The 21,339-nt window shown below is 39.4% G+C and overlaps 1 protein-coding gene across 2 annotated transcripts in view; it reads left to right on the top strand.

Annotated features, from left to right (window-relative positions):
• The window catches only part of col21a1 (collagen, type XXI, alpha 1), a 93,258-nt gene that overhangs the window by 13,680 nt on the left and 58,239 nt on the right, over nt 1–21,339 (top strand). Inside the window, exons 1-3 of one of the 2 annotated variants that reach the window (XM_061957168.2) lie at nt 1,747–2,142; nt 18,622–18,741; nt 18,833–19,393. In XM_061957168.2, the coding sequence (XP_061813152.1) occupies nt 1,998–2,142; nt 18,622–18,741; nt 18,833–19,393 (826 nt within the window). In that variant the 5' untranslated portion in view covers nt 1,747–1,997. Of the gene's footprint in view, nt 1–1,746; nt 2,143–18,621; nt 18,742–18,832; nt 19,394–21,339 lie in introns of those variants that run through there. The other variant, XM_061957248.2, reaches the window with a different exon arrangement.

Here is a 21,339-nt window from a genome sequence, read left to right as displayed (position 1 = left end):
GTAAAATAAAAAACAAATAAGTGGTCACAAATTATTTAAAAAATAAAAAAACACTTTTAAACATTTTTGTTGCCTTAAGTCAGTGTGTCAAGACTAGTTTTCACCAAGGGCCACATCGCATTTCCCGAGTGCGGCCCATGCTGCTGCTCACTGCTCCCCTCACCTCCCAGGGGGTGAACAAGGGGATGGGTCAAATGCAGAGGACAAATTTCACCACACCTAGTGTGTGTGTGACAATCATTGGTACTTTAACTTTATTACTTACACATACGTCTCCACGGCAGTATTAGAAAGTAACAAACGTGTCCGCATCATTCAACTTGTACTTAACTTCGTGAATTATTGTGGCCACTATGTGTTGCCAGAAAAAAGTTACCACTCCACTTCACTTCAGTTATGGCTGCTCTCTGAGGGTTGCTTGTAATCGTAAATAATTAATTAATGTTATTATTATGACAATTTCATTATTATATATTTTATACATACACAAAAAAGTATTTAGATTTTGCAGAAAAAAAAACTGGCAGCTCAGTTGCCAACATTTTGCCGTAAAAGCCCTAATACAAAAATATTAATGTCCATCCATCCATTTTCTACCGCTTGTCCCTTTTGGGGTCGCGGGGAGTGCTGGAGATGGAATAGAGGTAGGATCAAATAAGCTCTGCTTCTTTCTACTTCTTTTCAAACATGTTGTAATGAGAAACTAAGAATATGTTATATATCATAAACTTAAAACATAAACATGAATCTAAGCATGGACATTTGCCAACTTTTGCTTCAAACATGGGACCTGTAGGTGTGATCAGTTAATTTTTCTTCAGCAAATAGGCCAACCCAGTTAGAATAAAACAACACTATTGATTTTTCACAGTAAAATTCTGGTGTTTCCCCCCCCCATAAAATCTACAGCGTACAATTTCATAGATAACTTGCTGTGAAATCACAAGTCAAGCGGATATTTATTATTATTAATATTTTAATTAATTAATTAATTATTAAATTTGATAGTGTTACATTTGTTGCATTGTTATATAATCAGAAAGATTTAAATATATGCAATTGCACGCAATACATGTATATTTTCCCGTCAAAATGGAAAGAACACATTGAGTAAGAAAAGTTCAAATTAGAGATGTCTGATAATGGCTTTTTTTTTTGCCGATATCCCGATATTGTCCAAGTCTTAATTACCGATTCCGATATCAACCGATACCGATATATACAGTTGTGCAATTAACATATTATTATGCCTAATTTTGTTGTGATGCCCCGCTGGATGCATTAAACAATGTAAGAAGGTTTTCCAAAATAAATCAACTCAAGTTATGGCAAAAAATGCCAACATGGCACTGCCATATTTATTATTGAAGTCACAAAGTGCATTATTATTTTTTAACATGCCTCAAAACAGCAGCTCGGAATTTGGGACATGCTCTCCCTGAGATATTCCTGATACCCACTACAACTATGGGAAGTACTATACTTTGACTTTCACAAAGTGCATTATTTTTTTTTAAACATGCCTCAAAACAACAGCTACAAAAACAATGAAGGCACACAGCTTCAGTCCAAAGTATACTAGAGTAATAAAGTAAACAATAACACAGTCCTCCTTTAGTGCAAGACTACCTGGCATACTGTATAACAGGAAATTATAAACTAGGCTCAATCTGAACTGTCAAGACGTGGACTTTGGCGTGGTTTGTTTTCCCATGGTGCAAATGATTTGCACCCGACATGGCGTGATGTTGTCCAGGGGGAGTTGGGCAGCCTGCAGCGTAATTCCGCCCGGAGGGGGAGGAGCTTGCGGGGACGACGCGTCCAGTCCACTCGGATAAGCCTTCCCAGACGTCCTTCGTCTTTGGCGGTGCTTCCGGGTCAGGGGTGACGCGCCAACGTCCCCGGGCCACACGGAGCTGATTGGCACCAGTTTGCCGGTCAGACCCCACATTAGATCCCTGCGCTCCATGGGGGAATAGCGAAGCGATTCGGCTTCCATGGCGCGTAGCACCTCCCAGGTTCCTTCGTCCAACTTCTTTGCGGGAAAACGTTTTGCTGCTGGCGACATACTGTCAAGACTTGGACTTTGGCGTGGTTTGTTTTCCCATGGTGCAAAGGATTTGGACTGGACATGGCGTGAAGGTAAATACATTATTTAATAATAGACTATAAAAAGTATAAACAAAAGGTGTGCACAAGGCGGGGAAGAAACTTGGCTAATAAAACAAAACTAGGACAAAGGCAGAACTATGGAAAAAAAGGAACAAACAAAAGGCGCTCACAGCGGAGGTACAAAACAGTGGCTTGAATAAACAAAAAACTTACGTGGCAAGAAAAGAGCAGCATGAACTATGACCTGGACAGAGTAAGCAGCGTGTCAAGAGTGCAGAGCATGAATGTGATGTCGCCAGGCCGACCAACAGAAAATGACAGGCTTAAACAGCCATGGGGTGATTGAAAACAGGTGCGTGAGTTCAAATGAATCAAGTGAGTGAGTCGTGAGGACAGGTGAACTGATTGGTAGTCATGGAAACAAAACAGGGAGTGAAAAAACAGACTGACAGAGTGCAAAAACCAAACAGAACATAACCAAACTAAACATGATCACCAAGACATGACACTGAACAGCCGATATGGGCATCTACATCAACTATATGATTTGCCTGAGAAGCTGGACAGGACAAAACAAAACAAAAATTGAAACCGATACCGATAATTTCCGATATTACATTTTAAAGGGGAACATTATCACAATTTCAGAAGGGTTAAAACCATTAAAAATCAGTTCCCAGTGGCTCATTTTATTTTTCGAATTTTTTTTCAAAATTTTACCCATCACGCAATATCCCTAAAAAAAGCTTCAAAGTGCCTGATTTTAACCATCGTTATATACACCCGTCCATTTTCCTGTGACGTCACACAGTGATGCCAATACAAACAAACATGGCGCATAGAACAGCAAGGTATAGCGACATTAGCTCGGATTCAGACTCGGATTTCAGCGGCTTAAGCGATTCAACAGATTACGCTTGTATTGAAACGGATCGTTGTAGTGTGGAGGCAGGTAGCGAAAATGAAATTGAAGAAGAAACTGAAGCTATTGAGCCATATCGGTTTGAACCGTATGCAAGCGAAACCGACGAAAACGACACGACAGCCAGCGACACGGGAGAAAGCGAGGACGAATTCGGCGATCGCCTTCTAACCAACGATTGGTATGTGTTTGTTTGGCATTAAAGGAAACTAACAACTATGAACTAGGTTTACAGCATATGAAATACATTTGGCAACAACATGCACTTTGAGAGTGCAGACAGCCCAGTTTTCATCAATTAATATATTCTGTAGACATACCCTCATCCGCTCTCTTTTCCTGAAAGCTGATCTGTCCAGTCCAGTTGGAAATGCATCTGCTTTGAGTGTCGCAGGATATCCACACATTCTTGCCATCTCTGTCGTAGCATAGCTTTCGTCGGTAAAGTGTGCGGAACAAACGTCCAATTTCTTGCCACTTTCGCATCTTTGGGCCCCTGGTGCAACTTGAATCCGTCCCTGTTCGTGTTGTTACACCCTCCGACAACACACCGACGAGGCATGATGTCTCCAAGGTACGGAAAACAGTAAAAAAAAACGGAAAATAACAGAGCTGATTTGACTCGATGTTTGTAATGTGTTTGAAAAAATGGCGGATTGCTTCCCGATGTGACGTCACGTTGTGACGTCATTGCTCCGAGAGCGAATAATAGAAAGGCGTTTAATTCGCCAAAATTCACCCATTTAGAGTTCGGAAATCGGTTAAAAAATATATGGTCTTTTTTCTGCAACATCAAGGTATATATTGACGCTTACATAGGTCTGGTGATAATGTTCCCCTTTAAAGCATTTATCGACATCTCTAGTCAAAATACTTTATTAACGCGTATTATTTCAAAGCTTTTGTGGGCCACATTAAAAAACGTGGCGGGCCTGTGCTGTAAGTGGAAACATTTGCTCTGAAATAGGATGTTTGAAAACAGATTTCAAGGGCCTGCAGATCAAAGATTACCCAACATTTACTGGGTTTCATTGCATAAATCTGTGCGCTCTGCATGTATTTGAAATTCACGGCATGTATTCAGTAGCATCTTATTCCACGGGGAAGGCTGCTCGCCCACATCGTGTGTTTGCAGCCGGCGAACAATCGGGAATTTGACTGTCTGACAGGGGTAAATGAATTCCATGTGGTTCAAGCAGAGGTGTAGAAACACTGTTTGGGGAAAGTCAAACCTTGCCAGTGAAGGGGTTTTCCAGTCTCCCCAAGCTCTCTGGAGGGGAGACGTTTTGGACTAAAAGGACTTGAAGTATTGTTCGACAGAACTGTTTCATTGCTGAGTTAACATGTTGGAAAAATGGAGTCACGCTAGCGCCGTTGAACAGAGACAAATGTTTTCTGAAGGGTGCAGCTACTGTTTGCTTGACCTTAATGTGTCACCATGTGAAACAAGATTTACACGATTGTCATTTTCTATGCAAATGGATTCCAGAAGTACTAAATCTTACAATATATCACCGAGTATCTGGTCCTCATTTGATTATGTCAGCAGTTTCTCTCGTCCACGTGTTGGAAGGCTAATGTCTGCTTAGGCTCCGAATTGACTCATTTGGAATCCATTAGTAACGCCGTTACTTTATTCTGGTGTACTTTTTCTGCTGTTACATCGCAGTTACTGCTACTTTCAGTTGGTACATCATGGGCTATTAGTGACGTGCGGATCGATACTGAAATATCGCTACCGTCGATACATAATCTTCATATCGATTCTCAAATCAAAATACCGATACTTTTGAAACTTTAGTTCAGGGGGGTCTAAACTTTTTCCACCAAGGGTCACATACTGAAAAGTCAAAGTATGCGGGGGCCATATTGGTATTTTCTTCAGATATTGTGAAATATACTTAAAATATAAACTGAACATTAATATTTTCCCTCAGGCAGAATTTTTGACAAACAATCATGTAATATGTTTTTTTCTATTCATACATGGGAAATAAACAATAAGAAAAATGTAAGAAAAAAAAAGAGCGAAAAATTGGTATGAAATGAGAAAAAGCTGACACGTCCTAAATAATAATTAAAAATGAGTATATTATTTTTAATTATTATTAAAAATGAGTATATTATTTTAAATTATTATTTAGGACGTGTCAAAAATGAGTATATTATTTTTAATAATAATTAAAAATGAGTATATTATTTTTAATTATTATTAAAAATGAGTATATTATTTTTAATTATTATTTAGGACGTGTAAGCTTTTTCTCATTTCATACCGATTTTTTGCTCTTTTTTTTCTTACATTTTTCTTATTGTTTATTTCCCATGTATGAATAGAAAAAAAAATATTACATGATTGTTTGTCAAAAATTCTGCCTGAGTGAAAATATTAATGTTCAGTTTATATTTTAAGTACATTTCATTTTTTATTCTAAGAGCTTCTTATGAGATCGGTAGGTCGTGAGTTCAAACCCCGGCCGAGTCATACCAAAGACTTTAAAAATGGGACCAATTACCTCCCTGCTTGGCACTCAGCATCCAGGGTTGGAATCGGGGGTTAAATCACCAAAAATGATTCCTGGGCGCGGCCACCGCTGCTGCTCACTGCTCCCCTCACCTCCCAGGGGGTGATCAAGGGTGATGGGTCAAATGCAGAGAATAATTTCGCCACACCTCGTGTGTGTGTGAAAATCATTGGTACTTTAACTTTAACTTTATTTCAGATAAGGGGTGTCTAAACTTTATCCCTAAAGGGCCACATACTGAAACGTGAATTATAGAGGGGCCATTTTAATATTTTATAATTTGAAAAACAAATGCTAAAAACAGATCTTATATAGATATTTAAAGACAAAACTTTGTGCTATAATTGACTAAGTATATTTTTATTATTTATTAGTTTGAACTAGAGATGTCCGATAATGGCTTTTTTGCCGATATCCGATATTCCGATATTGTCCAACTCTTAATTACCGATTCCAATACCAACCGATACCGATATATATAGTCGTGGAATTAACACATTATTATGCCTAATTTTGTTGTGATGCCCCGCTGGATGCATTAAACAATGTAACAAGGTTTTCCAAAATAAATCAACTCAAGTTATGGAAAAAAATGCCAACATGGCACTGCCATATTTATTATTGAAGTCACAAAGTGCATTATTTTTTTTAACATGCCTCAAAACAACAGCTTGGAATTTGGGACATGCTCCCCCTGAGAGAGCATGAGGAGGTTGAGGTGGGTGGGGTTGGGGGGTGCGGGGTTGAGGTGGGGGGTGTGTGTGTGTATTGTAGCGTCCCGGAAGAGTTAGTGCTGCAAGGGGTTCTGGGTATTTGTTCTATTGTGTTACGGTGCGGATGTTCTCCCGAAATGTGTTTGTCATTCTTGTTTGGTGTGGGTTCACAGTGTGGCGCATATTTGTAACAGTGTTAAAGTTGTTTATACGGCCACCCTCATTGTGACCTGTATGGCTGTTGACCAAGTATGCTGGCATTCACTTGTGTGTGTGAAAAGCCGTAGGTATTATGTGATTGGGCCGGCACGCAAAGGCAGTACCTTTAAGGTTTATTGGCGCTCTGTACTTCTCCCTACGTCCGTGTACACAGCGGCGTTTTAAAAAGTCATACATTTAACTTTTTGAAACCGATACCGATAATTTCCGATATTACATTTTAAAGCATTAATCGGCCGATAATATCGGCAGTCCGATATTTTTAGACATCTCTAGTTTAAACATTTCATCTTTTTTTATTACGATCTGATATTTTGCTCTTTTTTTCTTCCATTTCTACTGTTGTTATCATTTGAAAACACACAACTTTTAAAAACATGTTAGGTATATTCGCACAAAGTATCGTTGTCGGATCGGTATCGCCTCTACTAGCCTGAATTTCACTTGGTATCAGATTGGAAAGAAAATCAGTGGTATCCCACATCTTTATGGACTAAGATGAATTGATCAAGCACATACTTTTGCTTTGCTCGAGAGCATGCTTGTTGCTGGGACAAGCAAATGCATCTACTTTCTAAAAAAAATGATTTGCCAAATTGACACACAACAGATGCAACAGAGTCACTAAGTGTTTTAATGCTGTTCTGTCTCTGTGTGTGAACCATGTGTTTTGGGTTGTGCATCCGGCATTGATGGGAACCGGCTCTTACATTCCGATTCTCCCTGAAAAGTCTAAATTTTTCAAGGCCGATTCCTATTTTCCACGCTCAGTCCACTGACCGCAAGAAATAGCTGCCACAGTAGAGAAGGGATTCATATGGCCCCATTCCTCGCATGGGAGGAAAGTAATGGGTTAATCATTTAGCAATGCAGTCTACTGAAAATCATGGAAAGCACCACTCTACATAGCAACTGTGGTCAAAGTTGGACTTTCCACAAAACTAACTTCAAGATATTCAACACTCTACTGCCATCTGGCGGCTAAAGTGGATAGTGCACCCCCTTTCCCCTAATTCGTCACGTTTCTTGTGTCAGGTAAATTGCGACAAATGCGGCCATAGTAATCCCCGTCCAACTGTAACTGTCTATCCCTAGGCATCGTGTTAAGCCGCTTCACTAAGTCAATATTGCAGTTCTTACACATTTTATTATCACAGGACGATGAGGATAAAATGAGTAAGAGCAAGCAGAAGCAGGCAAGCTAATTGCTAAGCTAGACACACAACTAGCTTGAAACAACACAAGAAATAGGTGCATAGTAACGTTTAAATAGTGTTGATGGAAGGACTTTACAGCAGGAAGTAAGCATTGATTGATTGATTCAAACATTTATTAGTAGATTGCACAGTTCAGTACATATTCCGTACAATTGACCACTAAATGGTAACACCCGAATAAGTTTTTCAAATTGTTTAAGTCGGGGTCCACGTAAATCAATTCATGGTACAAATATTAACAGGAAATGAACAAGTAGATTAATACGAGTCTAGGGAGAAGATAATATAAGAACTGGTTGACTGCTTTGTTGCTGTTAAAGGGGAACATTATCACCAGACCTATGTAAGCGTCAATATATACCTTGATGTTGCAGAAAAAAGACCATATATTTTTTTAACCGATTTCCGAACTCTAAATGGGTGAATTTTGGCGAATTAAACGCCTTTCTATTATTCGCTCTCGGAGCGACGACGTCACGTTGTGACGTCACATCGGGAAGCAATCCGCCATTTTCTCACTTTCGTCGGTGTGTTGTCGGAGGGTGTAACAACACAAACAGGGACGGATTCAAGTTGCACCAGTGGCCCAAAGATGCGAAAGTGGCAAGAAATTGGACGAAATTTGTTCAAAATACGAGGCTGTGGGGAAAGCCGACAAAATGGTCAGTCGTTTGTTCCGCACACTTTACCGACGAAAGCTATGCTACGACAGAGATGGCAAGAATGTGTGGATATCCTGCGACACTCAAAGCAGATGCTGACATCAACTCCAAAACTGGACAGATCAGCTTTCAGGAAAAGAGAGCGGATGAGGGTATGTCTACAGAATATATTAATTGATGAAAACTTTATTCATTACTCGTGGTTTTACGTAAATTATTATACATAAACTGTGTTTACCAATAATTTAGCTTAAAAACATTTATTTTTTTCAATCATTCGAGTACATTCGGGTAGTCTTGTGTAATGCAGTATTTTGTGTCTATTTAGGTATGGTTAACCTGAGTGCTGAAATCGTGGAAAAATATATGTTCTTAGCGCGCCTGAAATGGGCTGTCTGCACTCTCAAAGTGCATGTTGTTGCCAAATGTATTTCATATGCTGTAAACCTAGTTCATAGTGGTTAGTTTCATTTAATGCCAAACAAACACATACCAATCGTTGGTTAGAAGGCGATCGCCGAATTCGTCCTCGCTTTCTCCCGTGTCGCTGGCTGTCGTGTCGTTTTCGTCGGTTTCGCTTGCATACGGTTCAAACCGATATGGCTCAATAGCTTCAGTTTCTTCTTCAATTTCGTTTTCGCTACCTGCCTCCACACTACAACCATCCGTTTCAATACATGCGCAATCTGTTGAATCGCTTAAACCGCTGAAATCCGAGTCTGAATCCGAGCTAATGTCGCTATACCTTGCTGCATGGACGTGCACATGATTATAGAGGGGCAGGGGCTCAAAGTCAGAAAAGGGCAGGACATTTTTTTTTGGTTCTTTACACAATATGGAAATTAATGTAAAATTACATTTGCTAATAGGAAGCTAACTACTTAGCTGTGTGTCCTTTGTAGGTAAAAGTGATTGCCATTTCTTTTGTGTCAACAAATTATTGTCATAATGAGTTCATTCACATTATCATAGGCTTGGAAGACATGAAAAGCAACAAAACACTGGTTTATTATTAGGCTATTTATTGTTAAAGATAAGCACTTTAATATTGAACATTGAACAGTGCAACATGAACTTTGAAAAAAAATACAAAAATAAATACCCAAATGGAAAAAACTTCAATGTGAAAATCTGTCCTTCTTCCCTTAACTTGATGAAAACACCATCAAGTTGTAACTTATGGTCTTTCTCACTTAATGCTCAGACTAAACAACTGAAACGCAATACAGGGCCAAAAATATGGACCAGGGGCCAGTAGAGGGCTGTAGGATGGAGGCCACCCATACCCAAATATGCTCCTCAATGTAAATTCAGGGCTTCCATGGTGCTAGTACTTGGTTTTAGCCATGCATTAAGAGGTCTGCTACCCTTAGCTGCTTCCTGGCGCTCCTTCTCCTTCCTTTTCTGTATCCTTTCTTTTTTTGGCATTGTGCTGCAGGCATAATCAACATGAATCAAGTTTAAATACAGATGGTAATATTCCTAACAGATAACCTACATCTTATATCCCCAGAATGCTGAAATTATTATTATTATTAATAATAATAATAATAATAATTATTATTATTATCCTTATCATTATTCTTCTTATTATTATTGTTATTATTATCATTATTATTATTATTATTTTGTTAACCCACACAGTAATAGCAAAGTCACAATAAACTTTATATCTAAACCTCTACTGTGAGAGAAATGTGATCCGTCGTAAACACAGTGCATTTTATTTTGAAAATTAACTCGGTGTTTTATTTTGTATTTTGTACACGACTTCCTCTCCCGCACGATCCGCTCTGCTCTGTGCGGAATTGATGTGCCGTGCGCAATTGATGCGCCGTGCTCTGACGTCCGGCAAAAACAGAAGATGACACATTGAATAATAGAATAATACAGCGTTTTTCTGAAATATTACCCATATTAGATGCTGAATAAGTGGACGGCGACTAGATCATAACTCACAGGTTCAAGTTGCTCCACTGTCACGTCTCCTCAGGGGCGCACTTTATTAATGTTATTTAAAGAAAAAAACAAAAAAGAAAAAAACACACACACACAGGCAGAGGGCACTTTTTAAAACGAGGCAAAAAAGGGCAGGGGCTCAAGCACCCATAGGGCCTTATGTGTGCACGTGCCTGCCTTGCTGTTCTATCCGCCATGTTTGTTTGTATTGGCATCACTGTGTGACGTCACAGGAAAATGGACGGGTGTATATAACGATGGTTAAAGTCAGGCACTTTGAAGCTTTTTTTAGGGATATTGCGTGATGGGTAAAATTTTGAAAAAAACTTCGAAAAATAAAATAAGCCACTGGGAACTGATTTTTAATGGTTTTAACCCTTCTGAAATTGTGATAATGTTCCCCTTTAAGCGACCACTGCTAGGCACATGTAAGGAGAAGAAGAATCAATCCATAAATGGATAGTGTTGATACCAAAGGTAGTATCAGTATATGATCGATACTTAATGTTTGCAAACAGGAAACACGGTCCTGGGCTAGCAATGTATACCGTGTACTGACATTTTTTTGTTACTTGTTCCTTATGGGTCGATCCAGGAAGACTGTTAAGATTTTGGACTGATGATACAACAATTTGTATTTTTTGATCCAGCTGACTGTCGTCATTATAACACGTTGTCACATTAGTTAGTTATTTCTTCGGTCAGTGGTCAACAAAATAAACAAACAGTTTTACATTTATAAATTGACAATTTTACAGACCGAAAGGGTTTAGGCTGAAGTTGAGCACTTATTTCGCCTAACCCTATAAACAATCTAAAATACAAGATGTAGTAAAACCAGGAGACATCGGGCTCTGATGTTGAGCTTCATAGAAATATGAATTTTCCTTTACACAACATATTATAAATACACTTTGTACACAACATGAACACTGTTCTAATATATACACAGTGAAGACATAGACTTATGCAGATCCCAAATACACATCAGCAGGTACCAGAAGGTAAGAAAAGTTGGTTTTGCATAATATTGCGAAACAAAACACCAGGTAATATGTCTGCTAATAGGTGCCATTTTGCGGTCCTTATACACGCACCATAATAATACTCGTATGTTAAATGCGCCGACAATCCATCAAGCGGTGCGGCTTCGTAGCTTACCGAAGTCGTAGTAAAAACATTTTGACATATTTTTGAGTGCCGTGTGTAATGATCTATATTCTCAATGGAACATTTAAAGTTTTGGTGTTGTTTACTGCCATCTTTTTGCAGTCTACACGTATCTCTCATGTATGACTGCCATCTACTGGTCACACTTATCATTACACCATGTACCAAATAAAATTGCTTCGAGGTCAGTAAGCACAACCAGAATCATACCGTACATTAAGCGCACCGGGTTATGAGGCTCACTGTCGATTTTTTGAGAAAATGAAAGGATTTAAGTGCCCCTTATAGTCCGAAAATACGGTATTGCCTGTGCAAAGTTACAGTGTACTGTAACAAAAGTGGATAAAGTAGCACTTGGAGCTGCTCACGATTTGGGACAAAGGCATGGACAAACACAGCACATTAGCATTAATGCTATAAGCACACAAATACTGCATATTCCCATTGGGGTTGACTAAAAGCCCTTTTAAACTGCCTAAACTCAGCAACAAGGGTAGATTTAGGTCCACATCCTTACAATATAATATTGTGGAACTTGTGAGAACTACCGTATTTTTCGGACTATAAGTCGCAGTTTTTTTCATAGTTTGGCCGGCCGGGGGTGCGACTTATACTCAGGAGCGATGATGTGTGAAATTATTAACAGATTACCGTAAAATATCAAATAATATTATTTAGCTCATTCACGTAAGAGACTAGACGTATAAGATTTCATGGGATTTAGCGATTAAGAGTGACAGATTGTTTGGTAAACGTATAGCAAATTCTATATGTTATAGTTATTTAAATGACTCTTACCATAATATGTTACGTTAACATACCAGGCACGTTCTCAGTTGGTTATTTATGCCTCATATAACGTACACTTATTCAGCCTGTTGTTCACTATTCTTTATTTATTTTAAATTGCCTTTCAAATGTCTATTCTTGGTGTTGGGTTTTATCAAATACATTTCCTCCCAAAAAGGCGACTTATACTCCAGTGCGACTTATATATGTTTTTCCCTTCTTTATTAGGCATTTTCGGAAGGTGCGACTTATACTCCGGTGCGACTTATACTCCAAAAAATACGGTAATACAAATAATTTATGTATAGTATATTATTAAAGTTAAAGTGCCAATGATTGTCACACACACACTAGGTGTGGCGAAATTATTCTCTGCATTTGACCCATCACCCTTGATCACCCCCTGGGAGGTGAGGGGAGCAGTGAGCAGCAGCGGTGGCTGCGCCCGGGAATCATTTTGGTGATTTAACCCCCAATTTCAACCCTTGATGCTGAGTGCCAAGCAGGGAGGTAATGGGTCCCATTTTTATACTCTTTGTCCGTTATAGCAGGTGTTTTTGACATTTTTGACCTCGCGGCCAGACCTTTCTACTACAGAGGGGCCCGGGCCCTACTCAACTATTCTTATTTGGGGTTGTGGGGGAGCTGGAGCCTATTACAGCTGCAGTGTTTATAAGAGCATTTCAGTAGTGTTTATAAGAGCATTTCAGTAGTGCTTATAAGAGCGTTTCAGTAGTGTTTATAAGAGCATTTCAGTAGTGTATGTAAGAGTGTTTCAGTAGTGTTTATAAGAGTGTTTCAGTAGTGTTTATAAGAGCGTTTCAGTAGTGCTTATAAGAGTGTTTCAGTAGTGTATGTAAGAATGTTTCAGTAGTGTTTATGAGTGTTTCAGTAGTGTTTATAAGAGTGTTTCAGTAGTGTATGTAAGAGTGTTTCAGTAGTGTTTATAAGAGTGTTTCAGTAGTGTAAGAGTGTTTCAGTAGTGTTTATAAGAGTGTTTCAGTAGTGTATGTAAGAGTGTTTCAGTAGTGTTTATAAGAGTGTTTCAGTAGTGTATGTAAGAGCATTTCAGTAGTGTTTATAAGAGCATTTCAGTAGTGTTTATAAGAGCATTTCAGTAGTGTTTATAAGAGCGTTTCAGTAGTGTTTATAAGAGCATTTCAGTAGTGTATGTAAGAGTGTTTCAGTAGTGTTTATAAGAGTGTTTCAGTAGTGTATGTAAGAGCATTTCAGTAGTGTTTATAAGAGCATTTCAGTAGTGTTTATAAGAGCATTTCAGTAGTGTTTATAAGAGCGTTTCAGTAGTGTTTATAAGAGCATTTCAGTAGTGTATGTAAGAGTGTTTCAGTAGTGTTTATAAGAGTGTTTCAGTAGTGTGTATAAAAGAAAAAGATTTCAGTTGTTTTTGTGAGAGCATTTCAGTAGTGTATGTAAGAGCATTTCAGTAGTGTTTATAAGAGTGTTTCAGTAGTGTGTATAAAAGAAAAAGATTTCAGTTGTTTATGTGAGAGCATTTCAGTAGTGTATGTAAGAGGTAATTCTGAATAATGTCCCTAACGGCCCCTCATATACACCCTGGACAAGTTGCACTCAAATATCAACAATGAATACGTAATCGTACTCTTGATTTTAAACAAATTCAATAATTTTATTAAAACTACTTACAGTTCAACAGAATAAATGATATGAAACCATGCGTTAATCACAAAATATTATTATCAATTATAATCACAAAATAAATACTATCGCAAAAGAAGGGACTCTTAAAATCTCATAAAAAATGAATTTACATACAATTGCGCAGTGCTAATTAAGTAAATTATAACTAAATTAGTATTAAATAATAATACATATGTTTGTCAAATAAAGTCAATAACATTTTAGTGCAAATGAAATACAGTTTCACCACTAAATTTTGCACTTAAGCAAATTCTCTATAACTTTAGCCCCAGATTTCTTATGTGTGTTTGATGTTGTCATTACTGCCAAAAGGAGTAGAAAACTGAGTAGCGCTGCGGCACATACGGAGCACAGCTGAAAAACCAATAATTTTGGCAGCCGTCTCGGGGGTGCTCGCGGCCCCTACAATGTTATGAAACACTGCATTAAACGATGGAGCAATCAAATACGCAGCTAGTATTTTGCATCTAAAACTACAGCATGTTTGAAACAGTTGGCAAAAGTGTTTTATTGTTCCATTCAGTTGTGAAAAAAATGATTTAGATGACATTAACAGCCTACAATAAAGGGAGGCGTGCACTGCTAGAAGAAAGTGTATTGTAAGACTGTTGCATAAGTGTTGACTCGCGGCCACGGCTGACTCATTATTACATTAGTTGGGGATTTGACAGAGTCAATGTAATAAAGAGTAGGCCTATGCATATTGACGATGATTCAATTATGAGCTATACATCATCCTGAGCCGGTTTGCCAGGCCGCGTCCTCACAATTCGTGACACAAACAAATGCATGTTTGAATTTGACAATTTACTGTGGTGAGACAGAGGAAAAACAGTAAAGCATTTTCGAACATGCGGAGGAGAAGTAATGGCGTGAATTTACCTAGGACAGGGGTCTGCAACCCGCGGCTCCAGAGCCGCATGCGGCTCTTTGACCACTCTGATGCAGCTCAGCTGTATACTTGCCGATCCACCCGATTTTCTCGGGAGACCTCCGGTTTTCAGTGCCTCTCCCAGAAATCTCCCGGGGCAAATATTCCCCGATTTACACCCTATCAATAAAATAAGGGCGTGCCGTGATAACACAGCATTTAACGCCATCTACAACCTTGTACTAACAGCGTGACAGCCCAGCCTCATATTGTATGCAGCTTCAGCTTGCACACGTAAGTGACAGCAAGGCATACTTGGTCAACAGCCACACAGGTTACAGTGATGGTGGTTGTTTAAAACAACTTTAACACTCTTACTAATATGCGCCACACTGTGAACCAAAACCAAACAAGAATGACAAACACATTTCGGGAGAACATCTGCAACGTAACACAGCATAAACACAACAGAACAAATACCCAGAATCCCATGCAGCCCTAACTCTTCCGGGCTACAATATACACGCCCGGTACCACCAAACCCCGCCCCCCCAACCCTGCTTCCCCCCCTCCGTGCGTCGGTTGAGGTGGGCGGGGTTTGGCAAAATCGGGAAGGTTGGCAAGTATGACGCTGTCAAGCGTCATTCATATAAAACTCGCGGGCCGCACTAACATTACATTTTCATATTAAGGTGCGAGCCGTGTGTCTTTGGTTTATACATAGCACAAAGCAAAAAAAAAACTTTATATGCAGTGTTATTTCATTTTAAATTTCAAAATAGTTTTGTGGCTCCCATTGTTTTCTTTATTTTGTGAAACGGGTCAAAATGGCTCTTTGAGTGGTAAAGGTTGCCGACCCCTGACCTAGGAGATATTTACAAGGCTTTAAGCAGGGAAGATTTGTCTTAAGATTTAAGGGATGCTCTGATGATCCAACAGGAAAGAGTGAGCATTAGTTCAAGGATAATTGCAGTTAGACCATTCATTTATGTTAAGCTGACAGGGTCATTTGAGGATGTGGTGGATCAGGTCTGAGAGGAAAATGCTTTGGTGTGCAAAAAGGCGTTGAAAGTTGAACAACAGGATGGTTGTGGGACTTAAATGTTTGGCAAAGATCACTGAAAGCCTGTAGTCATTTCATGAGCCACCGTGGGAAATAAGTTGTTTCAGTGTAATGACAATGTTGGTACAATACTGTTACTTCTAAAATGTAATATAGCGTATGATATACAACAAGGCTATTCCATCATTGTAAAGGAACCCATTTTTGCCATTTTACAATAATATTTTTACTAAATTAACCGTCGCCCTTGCTCGCTACCATTCGTAGAAATAGATGACTGGATAGATAGCTAGATAGACACAGTATATAGCATACTTGCCAACCCTCCCGAATTTTCCGGGAGACTCCCGAAATTCAGTGCCTCTCCCGAAAACCTCCCGGGACAAATATTCTCCCGAAAATCTCCCGATTTTCAGCAGGAGCTGGAGGCCACGCCCCCTCCAGCTCCATGCGGATCTGAGTGAGGACAGCCTTTTTTCACGACAGGAGGACAACAGGGTGACAAGAACTAAATCATCCAGACTAGAGATAAATTGTATTATTATGTTTATCTTACCTAAAAATAAATATATTTATTAATTAAAAAAACCAAAAAACTAAATACATTTTTACTATATTTTGCTAAAAACATCAACATTTATTGTATTTTTATTTTTATTTTTTCTGACTCCTTATTGCGTCCAGCCATAGAATTATACATTAAAATAAACATATTTGAAATAATTAATTTTAAATGATCATAATAGTTCATTTAAAATTACCATATTTAATTATTAAAATAATTGCTTGTTTATCAACAACTTTAGCATTTTATTCATTACATTTTGAAGCTCTCAGAAGCCAAGTTATGTTATATTCCTTAAGATTTATTTATGCAAGTTTGAAGTATCAATTATCTAAACACAGTTTTGTTTGCATATTTTCAGGATGTAGATATATATATATATATATATATATATATATATATATATATATATATATATATATATATATATATATATATATATATATATATATATATGTATATATAAAATACTTTACTTTGTGAATTCTAGCTGTCAGTATACTCCTCCTCTCTTAACCACACCCCCAACTACACCCCGCCCCACCCCGACCACGCCACCCACCTCCCGAAATCGGAGGTCTCAAGGTTGGCAAGTATGGTATATAGGAAAAAAAATAGCACGAGCTATCGAGTATGAACTAGTCTTAATGGCACCGTGAGCTACCATGTTATTGCTGGTGTTGTAAGCCATTTTCTAAGTTAATGGCTTTGTTAATACTAGCCCTATTTGATTTTTCAGTTTTCGTCTCTGCTCTCTAAACAATCAAATTTAACAGAAAAAATAACTAATGATTCTTGTTTCGCTAGATGGCCTATCCAAGGAATATAGACATATGTGTTTACACAGACGCTTGTGTACATTTACAAATTGAACGAAATGTGCACGGCATACAGTAGCCTACCTGAAAAGTCATTAAGTGCAAACCAGCTGAAGTCTTCTTCTGTGTTGGAATTGAAACAACACAGAATTGCTTTCTTCGACATTTTCTTAGCATCGTTTTCACTTTCGTCTCGAGACAAATTCACCTCTGAGCTTTCGCTGTCCAATTCACATGCAGCAATCCAGCCTTTTGAAGCCAATTTGTCTTTTTTGTTCGTACAACAGCTGCATTTCCTTTTTCAAAAACCAGGCTGATCACCTTCATCCGGAAATCTGCATTGTATATATATTTGGGCTGTCTTCGCCAAGATGAGGCTCGGTGCGTAACGCACTAAATGGCTGGCTGGATGATTGGGTTAGTGCATTTGATGGGATGTGAACAATTTCATTGTTCCAATCACGACCCTTTCGGCCATTTCATTGGTCTGTTGTTAAGAGGCAAACTTTATTTTAAGCTTGTGAACCCAGAAAATTCCATAAATTAAACGCTGCGTTGTATATACCGCAGGGTTCAAAGCATAGGGAAAAAATAACGGCTTATAGTCCAGAAATTATAGTATTTTGTACTACCATTACTGAGTGTGTGTACGATATGATATCAAAACATTTTCAAAAATAGGTTGTTTATGGTATGCCATGTCATCTCCTCCACCTCGCTCTGACGTCGCAACACAGCCATATTGACGGCGTGGCGTGGTTGGGAGAGTGGCCGTTCCAGCAACCTGAGGGTTCCTGGTTCGATCCCCAGCTTCTACCAACCTAGTCATGTCCATTGTGTCCTTGAGCAAGACACTTCGTCCTTGCTCCTGATGGGTCGTGGTTAGTGCCTTGCATGGCAGCTCCCGCCATCAGTGTGTGAAATTGTGTGTAAATGGGTGAATGTGGAAATAGTGTCACAGCGCTTTGAGTACCTTGAAGGTAGAAAAGCGTTATACATGTATAACCCATTTACCATTTACATTGCAAAACCCGGCGAACAGCAGCATCCAAAAGGGCATGAAAGCTCTTGCCAAAAGGCATCAACCTTATGGTTTGTAGCTTTGGCATTAACACGAGTATCCAACATTGTAGCAACATTCATAAGCCAGAAACCTCAAATTCATCATAGGTCCCCTTTAATCACGACAGAATTTTAACCAGGGAATGCAGAATCAGAACAAGGACGTTGACGATTTATGAGCCAACCATCCAGTTAAGCCCTAATGGCGAATACTTCAGTCAAGGCCTAATTACCAGCCGATTCCATAAATGCAATGTTTTACCTTTCTCTATAGGTACAATCAGAAGTTGCAGCAATATGGCCTACAAAGCAGCATCCTTGCCCTGTGTCTTAAGGTGCCTGTGCTTCATGCTTCTTCATTGGCTTAACGCAGCACAAGATGAAGACCTGAGAAGTACAAATCTTTTTATTGCCACCTTCTTTCCTTTGTTTGCTAGTTCATCATAAAAAAAATCACATTGCTAACATTTTCTGTCTACTTTCAGGTTGTAGGACTGCACCAGGCGATTTAGTATTTATTGTAGACGGTTCTTGGAGTGTAGAAGATGTCAACTTTGAAATAGTAAAGCGGTGGCTTGTCAATATAACCAAAAACTTCAACATTGGGCACAAGTTTACCCAAGTGGGTGTTGTCCAATACACCGATGATCCTGTTTTAGAAATACCTCTGGGGAAGTATTCCAACACTAAGGACCTCATCAGAGAGATTGAATCCATCGAGTACATGGGAGGAAACACGAGGACGGGCACAGCCATTGAGTTTGCCACAGACAAATTGTTTGGCCTCTCTGAACGCAGCCCGATGGGCGTATCTAGAATTGCAGTTGTCCTCACCGACGGGAAGTCTCAGGATGCGGTTCAGAAGGCAGCAGAGGCCGCGAGGAGAAAAGGAGTCATTTTGTTTGCAATTGGTGTGGGCTCAGAGACAGAGGAGGCCCAGTTAAGAGCCATTGCAAACAAGCCTTTTTCAACATACGTCTTCTCTGTAGAAGACTACAAAGGTATTTCCAGGATCATACAGATCATACGACAGAAACTGTGCGAAGGTAAGAAAATGTTCCAACCCAAAGGGAAAAAATATATACTTTTTGCTGTTTGCATTGCAACTTTGTTTTCAGGCCTCAAATACATTTCGTTTTAAAAACTGTTCAGTTGAACCGCTGAAAACAGTGTGCGGTCAAAACTGGATGTGCGAGTTTAGTGTTCAGTCTGGGGAAGCCCACTGGGATTTTTGTAGGGATGACACTGTACACGACCTTTGTTAGAAATGTATCAAAGGTAATATTGGTAATATTCAAAATAAGAATAAAGGCAACGCACATTATCACAGTGTAACTCTATAGTCAATCACACTCTGTGATATTAACATGCCCAGTTAGAAAACATTTACCAGTAGGTTTTCAGTCTTTCCCGGAACCGAGAGTGTGGAGGAGCTATCAGGAGACAGGCTAGTACACCAGGAAAGGTGGAGAGGGCAACTAGAGGGCAGCAGACTTCTGTGTAATAACCAGAGGTACCCTGAATGCTGTTAGGTACCAGGGTATGATCCTCAGACCCAATATCAGACCAAGCACTGGTCACGTGGGTCCTGTGTGCCTTCTGGTTTTTGACAACGTCCAGATTTTGTAGTTTATTAGCCATTTATTGAATGCCCTGAGACCTGGATGTAAAAGAACATCCACAGACGAGTGTATCAGTAGTCTCTGGAGGACACATTGAATATAATTGATGGTCCAGGATTATACCGATCCAAGCTAGAAAGCACGGTGGCAGAGGGGTTAGTGCGTCTGCCTCACAATACAAAGGTGCTGAGTAGTCTGGGGTTCAATCCCAGGCTCGGGATCTTTCTGTGTGGAGTTTTCATGTTCTCCCCGTGACTGCGTGGGTTCCCTCCGGGTACTCCTCACACCTCCAAAAACATGCACCTGGGTAGGTTGATTGGCAACACTAAATTTGCCCTAGTGTGTGAATGTGAGTGTGAATGTTGTCTGTCTATCTGTGTTGGCCCTGCGATGAGGTGGCGACTTGTCCAGGGTGTACCCCGCCTTCCGCCCGATTGTAGCTGAGATAGGCTCCAGCGCCCCCCGCGACCCCGAAGGGAATAAGCGGTAGAAAATGGATGGATGGATGGAAGCTAGAAAACCAACTGCTGTCTCATCAGGACCATACTCAGATATTTCAGGTAGTGCCTACAGGCGGGCTGAGCCAAATTAGAAGTTTTCTCTGCAGTTGTAAGATCATCCATATGTACAGTATTCTCTTTTGACGTCAGTCCTCAATTCGTTGTATGGTCTGAGTTTCCAACGTTATTTTAATTTCCAAAAATTAAAGCCATTGAATGCCAACATATTTCATTCATTGAGATCTGAAATTCAATAATCTAAGTCAGTGTTTTTCAACCACTGTGCCGCAGCACACTAGTGTGCCGTGAGATACAGTGCCGTGGGAGATTATCTAATTTCACCTATTTGGGTTAATAATATTTTTTGCAAAACAGTAATTATAGTCTGCAAATTATGTGTTGTTTTTGAGTGTCGGTACTGTCTAGAGCTCGGCAGAGTAACCGTGTAATATTCTTCCATATCAGTAGGTGGCAGCCGCTAGCTAATTGCTTTGTAGATGTCGGAAACAGCGGGAGGCAGTGTGAAGGTAAAAATGTATCTAATGCTTAAACCAAAAATAAACAAAAGGTGAGTGCCCCTAAGAAATGGCATTGAAGCTTAGGGAAGGTTATGCAGAACGAAACTAAAACTGAACTGGCTACAAAGTGAACAAAAACAGAATGCTGGACGACAGCAAAGACTTACTGTAGCGCAAAGACGGCGTCCACAAAGTACATCCGAACATGACATGACAATCCACAATGTCCCCACAAAGAAGGATAACAACAACTGAAATATTCTTGATGGCTAAAACAAAGTAGATGCGGGAAATATCGCTCCAAGGAAGACATGAAACTGCTACAGGAAAATACCAAAAAAAAGAGAAAAAG

Source organism: Nerophis lumbriciformis, linkage group LG02, assembly GCF_033978685.3.
Source record: "Nerophis lumbriciformis linkage group LG02, RoL_Nlum_v2.1, whole genome shotgun sequence".
Classification (NCBI taxonomy): domain Eukaryota; kingdom Metazoa; phylum Chordata; class Actinopteri; order Syngnathiformes; family Syngnathidae; genus Nerophis; species Nerophis lumbriciformis.
The sequence above is the reverse complement of the archived record's forward strand: the minus strand, read 5'-3'. Positions and strand labels throughout refer to the sequence as shown.